Source organism: Limulus polyphemus, unplaced genomic scaffold, assembly GCF_000517525.1.
Source record: "Limulus polyphemus unplaced genomic scaffold, Limulus_polyphemus-2.1.2 Scaffold159, whole genome shotgun sequence".
Classification (NCBI taxonomy): Eukaryota; Metazoa; Arthropoda; class Merostomata; order Xiphosura; family Limulidae; genus Limulus; species Limulus polyphemus.
In genome coordinates, this window is record NW_013665769.1 from 343,170 (window position 1) to 351,888 (window position 8,719).

The 8,719-nt window shown below is 29.0% G+C and overlaps 1 protein-coding gene across 4 annotated transcripts in view; it reads left to right on the forward strand.

The window, feature by feature from the left end:
- The window catches only part of LOC106476877 (syntaxin-12-like), a 63,288-nt gene that overhangs the window by 11,940 nt on the left and 42,629 nt on the right, over window positions 1-8,719 (forward strand). For all 4 annotated transcript variants that reach the window (XR_002609775.1, XR_002609777.1, XM_022381379.1 and 1 more), the window contains exons 3-4: window positions 2,185-2,303; window positions 8,020-8,082. Coding sequence is in view for 2 of the 4 variants with exons in the window: in XM_022381379.1 (XP_022237087.1) it covers window positions 2,219-2,303; window positions 8,020-8,082 (148 nt within the window). In the remaining 2 variants the exon portion in view is untranslated. The remainder of the gene's footprint in view (window positions 1-2,184; window positions 2,304-8,019; window positions 8,083-8,719) is intronic.

The window sequence follows — 8,719 nt, forward strand, 5'->3', positions numbered from 1 at the left end:
TTGACACTTTCGACTAGGATTGGCTAAAAGTTTTACAACTGAGGTTTAGCACCCCCATACACAGTTTTATAAAGAAAACAGACTAGAAAAAAGGTTTAGATACCAATCATAGGTGACAGAACCAGTGCTGAGGTGAAAGGAAATATCTTAAAAAAATTTTTTGAAAAAAACATTTCTTCTTAGAGGGTGCTTATTTACAGTCTAAAACGTATTTTAGGAATTTTTTTCATTAAATTCCTCTTTAAACTTCATTAAAGAATACAATTTTGTACAAACAATTGAATGTTATGCTACTATTTATAAAAATAAAATCAGAAATCCTTTAAAAGATAAGTTCTTTATCATTTTTTCAATTCACAAATGCGCACTTGCATTGCCTACTAAGAAAGTTAGTACCGGTAGTCATCAGGTTAAATAAAAAATGTGCCAGTACCCATATATATAAGAAATTAAGAAATGAATACAATGAATTACCTTTTTACAGAAAATTCCAAATTTTCATCATGTTCTCATCTGACTCAATATCCCGACTTTGTTCCTTGCTTTTGGTGTCTACTGCAGAGTGATGTTTTTGAAACAACCATGACTCTACATATTTTTTTGGGTCAAAGCAAGGAAGGAGGTGGTCCAACAAATTTAATAAACAAAAGTGCCAAAACAGTTTTTGTCATCAACGAAGCTCTGGTTGGGGTGACAGTCAAATTCATCTAGAAAAACCCTCGTTCACATTCACTGTAAGAAATGAGAATAGTACTCGAGCATGTTTCAAATGCTGCAATTTTTCCAGAATCATCTTTTGAAACAAATACTGATGAAATCCACGAATCATATCTCTTTCATTTAATTGAAGTCTTGTTGATAATTTTCTGACCTCTATCTCGCCGAATGTTAAATGAGCATCCACGTTTTCTGGCCAATGTTTTTTATCAAGCATTTGTACACATAGTGCTGTATCACTATCTTCACTGTCAAGCAACCTATTTTCGATTGATTTTTTTTTCAAGGTTCTGTAAAAAGCTTCCGGATTAATTGGAGAATCCTTTTTGCAATCTTTGTTGTGAAGTGAAACTCCCCAGAAGCGAAGATTTTTGGCAGTTTCGGCAGCATTTTTATAACGTGGGTCTGGAATCATTGATCTTTCTTCAAACATTTATACAAGAGCTTTTATCTTTTGATCCACCTTGTACAAGTCTATATTGTGCTCTTGTAAGTCCAAACTCAATTTGGATAACTCTTGAAGAGAATCATACATCAATCCCAGATCCAATAGAAATTCTGTGCTTGTAATTTTTCAACATAAGCCTTCATGTGCACATTGTTCTTTTTTGTCTCTTGTTGAATCATGCTTTGCTTCTTCGAAATGCTACACTAATGCTAGTTTTCCCAAACAGCTGAAACTGACCAGAAACTAGATGCAACCCATTCAGTGCCTAAAATTTGGACAATTTTTAAAAGTTGAATCTCCAGCAAGTTCATGCACACTTTCAGTTCTCTGCTATTTTTAAGCGATGTGTGATACAAGACATAAAGATTATCAATAAATGCTTTAAATCGGCCAGTACGCCGTACCAATGTGTACCATCTCAAAAAAAAGTCCTGCATATTACATATTATAAAAAATAGAAATAGTAATATTTTTTAGCATGTTTTTACTTTACAATGCAGGTACATTGTGGTATATGTAGACTTTCTTACTTTGAAGTTTTTGAACTCTTACACAGAAATCTTTTATGTATCTTACATATATGTGTATATTAAAATTGAAATAATATATACATACTTGATTTATACTATAGTTGCCCCATACAGTTTGCAGAAGGAGAAATAAGCTATACAATAAGACATAGAGGTAGAATGCATTTCAAATATGTTATAGTAGCCAGGACTAAGGATTTAAGATCTGGAAGCTCAGTGGAGCATTCATCTAAAAGCACACTTGTGACATGTGCATTTTGATTTCAGTCTTAGTCAGGTTGATATTTTAGCTTTGTAGTTCATTGTAATACATTTAATATGTACACACACACGATAATAATTCCCTGAAACATAATGAAATGTAGCCTATATGATTCATAAATGTTTAGAAGCTGTAAAAGTTTTTAAAATAGGATTTCAATAAAAGAACAAGGTCATTACTAAGTTACCAGTCATAAATATTTTAACATTAAAAAAAATCTTTTTAAGGTTGTAGCAGTGGAATAAGTTAAAAAGTTTCACGATGTCATTTGGAAATCAAGGCAAATATCCAAATTATGGATCCACTGGACTCAAAGATAATAGTGGTGGATTAAATAGAGGACAGGGTAAGATGCACCAAATTCTTTCATTATATATGATATAAAATTATATTTATTTTCCACATTAAGATGGTGTTAGCTGTTAATTTTCCTCTTATAGGTGTTGGTGAAAGAATTTTTCAAATAGATTTCAGTAAGCGTGCAATTATACTGTGTGCTGGTAAGAACCAAGTTCAAATATCTTGCAATGACCACAGTTACAACTTTTAGTAAAATTTCACGTTTTTTTCTAAATTCGTTTATATTTTGTTTAAGAGATTTTATATTTGAAATTTGACTGACATTTTGAGCATTATACTAATTGGTTAATAAGTTGAATAAAGCAATATGTAAATTATATATACATGTAACACTTTTGTGTTTGGTATAGGATATGCTTGTGCTTTTATATTATGAAAATATTAGTATAATCAATACACTGTGAGTATAAGGCAACATTTTTACAATAACCTTTAGCTTTGTTTACAACTATTGTGTGTGTGTGCGTGTGTGTCCATGTATATAGTGTGTGTGTATATATATTTATAAATGAACAAAACAAAAAGAACAAAATTAAATTAAAGATGCTGCATAAATTAAAAGGATCCCCAAGGTACAGGTTATAATGTGGGATACAAAATGTGCCCTGGGTTTTGGAGGGGACTGTGGAAGTGGAACCCACATTGTGGTGGGGATACACCATCCATCAGTCTTAACCTCCATTCACCAGTCTCACATGAAGAAATTCAAAAAAATGCAAATAAAATCATAAAAAAAATACAAATTATGAGAGCGAGATGTGGGTGCTCAAGCCCACAGTGTCCCACATCTATAGCATCTTTACTGCCTGCAAACAGTTGTGGGAAGGTGACTGCTCTCCAAAGTAAAAGAAAAATGAAATAAGGAACTACCACTTGGGGGCTAGGTAAGATAAACGTACCTCCTGAGGTTGGCATTCCAGCCCCCCATTACAGTAGTAAAGCACTTTTCAGTTTCTAATTGTCCCAGAAATACTTCAATTTTGAATGTAGTGGCACATTATTTAGATCTAGAAATTAAAATGATTGATAAAGATATCAATCTAAATATTTTTTATAAAAGAAACCTTTTTTTTTCAATAGGCAGCTTACCCTCTTTTAATAGTAATGTGCCATACTCTTCTGTTATAAATATTATAACTTCAAAATTATACACATTTTGTAAAATTTGTAATAAATTACAATATTTCATTATTAATGTTAAAGTATTAATGCGAAAATTAGTATTCAATGGATTTAATAAATAAACTCTATATAAAATTATTAAAAGATTTTGTGGTAAGTATAAAAATATAATAAATAAATATAAAGAATTAAGGAGTTTTTGTTGAAAGTTTCTGATAAGCATTTTTAGTTTTTAATAAGGTCATTTAAACAATTTGGCACTACTTTTATGCAGATGAACATTTTATCACATATAAAGGCTTGTGTAAAGTCTGAAAATTGGTAGCTACAGTGGACTTAATGGGTGATGGTTGGGAGTTATACTAGTTAGTTTAGGTAACTGGGTTGAGCTTTTACAACTTTTATAACTCTGTACTATTATAATTTATCTACTGGACTACTAGTTAAGTTCAATTAGTGCTTTACTACTATAATGATGGCTGGAATGCCAACCTCAGGAGGTACATTTATCTTACCTAGCCCCCAAGTGGTAGTTCCTTATTTCATTTTTCTTTTACTTTAGAGAGCAGTCACCTTCCAACAACTGTTTGCAGGCAGTAAAGATGATATAGATGTGGGACATTGTGCACCCACGTCTCGCTCTCATAATTTGTATTTTTTTTTAATGATTTTATTTTATTTTCTATTAATTTCTTCATGCAAGACTGGTGAATGAAGGTTTTTCCTTTTGATTTTATTTCGCTAGACTGTTTAAGTATTGATTTTATATATGTGTATGTATATATGTATGTATGTGTGTGTGTGTGTGTATGTATGAAACAATTTAAAAACGAATTCAAAATTATTCTTAAAAACTCGTTATTTATTGCTGTTCATTTAAAAGAAATAAATATAACCACAAATACATGAAATCATAAAATACTGGTTTCGTATTGTCCAGGATACTTTTCAGTTTCTACAATAAAGTTTTCTCAAACAAGATCTACTAAAGAATGTAAAACTTACCACATTTTTTTTACCTTAAGGCTTTATATATATATATTTTAAACTCCTGCATGTTAAATTATATAAAGTGGTTTTAAATTTATTGATAAACTAATTGTTTATTCTTTTCATAAGAATAACAAAATGGAAATATTTAGAAAACGTTTCTTCAATATACATCAACAAATCTCTGGAACATCAATAGGAACAAAAGTGTCTCCAGTATATGCCATTTTTGTGATGGGATATTTTGAAATTGAAATGTTCAACACCTTATCAAGTTATTTTGAAAGTAGTTATATTAATTACATCAAGGAAAATTGGAAAAGTTTCTAGATGATTGTTTTCTATTTTGGAACAGATCCTTTGATTCTGGAATATTTTTTGAAATTTGAATCAAATTAACCCTGACATAAAATTTAGTTTTGAAATGAGTAATTTAGGTTTATTCTTTTTAGATATATGGATTACAAAAAAAGGAAGACAGTAAGATTGAAATGGATTTATATTGCAAACCTGCTAATTCACACCAGTATTTAGATTTTTATAGTAATTATCCTATACATACTAAATAAGATATTTCAATTTGTTTAGCTTAAATAATTTTTTTCCATTGTTTCTAGCCTGGAAGTTCAACAACACAAAATGTTACAATTAAAATGTTGCCTTAGGAAGTGTTATTATCCAGAAAGTGTAATAGAGAGAGGTTTCAAGTTAGCTAAGAGTAAAATGGAAACTAATAATAATATAAAAAAAGAACAAATTATTTCTTTTGTAATAATACATTACCCTGGAGTTAAAAATTAATATTAATGATATCCAGAAAGAAGTGGAAAGAATTTCAGTTAAAACTCTAAAAGTTAAGCTTGAAATTAAACAAATCATATCGTGAAGACAACCTAAAATTTTATATGCTATCTTAAATCAGAGAAATAAAGTAAAGAAATCTGATGAAGGTATTTTTCCCTGGAGTAAATCAAATTGTTATATTTGTGGATAAGATTATATTCAATACACTAAATATATTACAGACTCTACTGGTGAGAAAGTGTTTTTTATAAGCTCTAGATTTATGCTATTTATGATAATGCTATTTATCTATTATCTTGTATTTGTTGTAAGCAAATATATGTTGGAGAAACAGAATTTACATTTGATGATAAATTTACACAAATCTCATGTCAGAAATGCAAGTAAAAGCCCATTACCTGTTAACAAACACATTAATAAGTGTATTATGGTAGAATGTTATACTTTAGAAGAAACCTTTTTCTAAATATTTCCATTTTATTCTTGTGAAAAGAATAACAGATTATTTTATGAAAATCATTTCATTAATATATTTAAAACCATATTAAATATTACATAGTTTAACACAGAGTTTAAAATGTATATAAAGCTTTAAGGTTAAAAGATGTGAGAAGTTTTACATTGTTAAGTAGATCTTGTTCAAAAAAGCTTTATTGTAGAAACTGAAGAGTTCCTGTATGATATGAAACCAGCATTTTATACTTTTGTGTATTTGTGGTTGTATTTCTTTCTTTAAATAAACACTAATGGAGTTTTTACAAATATTTTAGTCATTTTTATATTATTTGATTTTCATTAATCACTTCCTTCAGCAAAATATATTTGTTTCCTTGTGTTTATGAACATATATATGTGTGTGTGTGAGTGTATATATTTGGTGATGCTGTGTTTAGTAAAGGCTATATATGTTATTAGCATTTATAACTTACTTATTTTGCTTTTCTTTTGTTGCATTAACCCTTTCGATACGGGTCTCAGGTGAAAGGCCAAGTCATCTCGTTTGTTGATTCACATTAAAAGTTTTTTTGAACTACTATTTAATGAATTTATGTCAGTAACTTTGGTATCAAACTGTAGATTATAATTCAACTTTTAGAACTATACATTACTCAATTTGTTAATTTAAAAGTAAATATTTAGAAAACACAGATAAACATTGCTTTTTGTGTGTCACATGGTATGTTGAATACAGCACTGATTCAAATTCGGTATTTGTGATGTCAAAATACTAAGTTTATAGTTTCATACGAATTAGAAATTCAAAGTACAGATATTGACAAGCTAGAATATAAAATAAGAACATATTATCTTTTCTGTTTGCTAAAATATTGCTCACGTAATAAATTATTACATGAATAACCAATCAGAAGCTCAGAATGTCCCCCTAGTGGTTTTCTAAGCCTTTCTAACCTACCTAGCATCATTTCTTTCTGTTAAATCAAGATTTCAATGAGGTAGGTTGTGTCTTTAGTCTGCTCAAAATTTCATATCTTTTAGACCCAAATACAGCTTAGTTATTACGTTTGATAAATTATAGTGGAATTCTGTGGTATTTATGTAGTAATTTATGATTTTTTAGTTATTCAAAAGTATATATAAAACCTCAAAAAAATATTTTGTTTCATGTCATTCACGTGCAAAATTTTTAAAGGCTTAGCAACCTACATCAAGCAGCATCCGAATACAAAGGTCGTAACTAGAAGAGATAATTGTTTGCTTTACTTCTTTATTTACTGTTCTGTGTTTTAGGAAAAATAACTTTAAGAACTTATTTCAAAATAGCAATAATCTATATGCATATGTAATGTATAATAAACTGAAATGTCACTGTATTTTACAAAATACTAGTTGACTAAAAAACAGCCAAGACAAGTTACTGTACAGACCAAAGGTCACCTTTATGTTTTTGATATGGTAACATGAGTGCGCGTGAGCCTAGTTGTTGTAATTTCTGTATTGTTAGCCAGCCACTGGTGAAAGGTCAATATAATAAAAATATATAAATGTATAATGTTATGAGATTTAAGCTATTTTGTCTAAATATTTATGTTTTTGTGTTATAATTTGTGTTCATTCTAGAATGAAAGATGCATAATTTATGTTTATTTCCTAATTTTCATGGTGGTTGTGAGATCAGTCAAATTTACCGAATCCATATAGAGATTAATTACTGAAAATAACAGCTTAAAATATAAAGTTTTTCTTAAGAAACATTTCATAACTATTTGGACATTATAAAGATTTTGCATGTGAAATTTTGAAATTTTTTGATGCATAAAAGTATTTTTAATGTTAAGATGAAAATTACTTTGCATGATAGATAGGCAAGATGTGAAAAGAAAAAAAAGGCATGAGAGAAATATTGCTTTACGAAACTTAATAAAAAAAATTTGATATTTTGCATATGAAAGCATTGTGATGTTTACTGATAAACTGCCAAAATTTAGTTAACATTCACTCATTAATTTAAAAGTTGTAGCATGAAAACTATAACAAGCACAAAATGGTTACGAGGTTGGTTCCATGGACCGAGCCCAGGTTGAAAGAGCTAAAGATTGTATTTTATTTTGTTGATTTGAAAAATTACCAGGTACTGTATATGTAATGTAAATGTATTACCAATAAAAATTAATTAATTTTCTGACTTTAAAAGTTTCATAAAAACTATAAATTTAATGAGTAAGTGTTTGAATACAATGTAAGTTTTACCTGCTTAGGTTAATGAAACATTCATGAAATTGGGTATTGTTGTGGTGCCTAGTCTTAAATATTTGGATTCATTTCAGAACCTTCTTTTAATCAACTATCAGACACCATCAGTTCGAACATATTTGCCATCAACAATAGTGGTAAGTTTATGCATTTTGAGTGAAGTAAGTTATACTATTTATTTTTTATATAGTTGAATAATATATAAACTTTTGGTAAAAATTCTAAAGTTCTGGTTCAAAAGAACCAAAGCTCCATCATTGTGCAGTAGTTGATATTTTTCTTCCTGTAAAAATGAATAGTCCATAAATATTAAAATATAAATTCAGTAAAAAAAAGAGTAATATCCTACTTTATTTGCATATAATGTACAATACTAGTGATTAAGCTTTACACTGTCATTAACTTTTATACTATTGACACACATGAAAGGACGGTAATTTCATCTTTCACAACCTAGAAAAGTCGTATAGATATCTTATGAATTTTCATACAGATTGTGATGAGTGATTTGTGTATCCCCTTGTTAAAGTACATTGTGTTGCAAAAGAAATTCCACTTTTTTAGGCCATCATTTATAGAAATAAACAATTACAATAAAATATACTAGTAACAATTTCAGTGTGATAACTAGGTTTAAATACAGTCACAGGCTATTATATTGACCACTATTTGTGTACCTTTCAAGAGTTTGTATGTGTTCTTTATTGTACTGGTGTTCCACATTTGTCTAGTTATAAGTAGTTTCAGGTGTGCCTTGGGAGGGGGGGGGGTTAA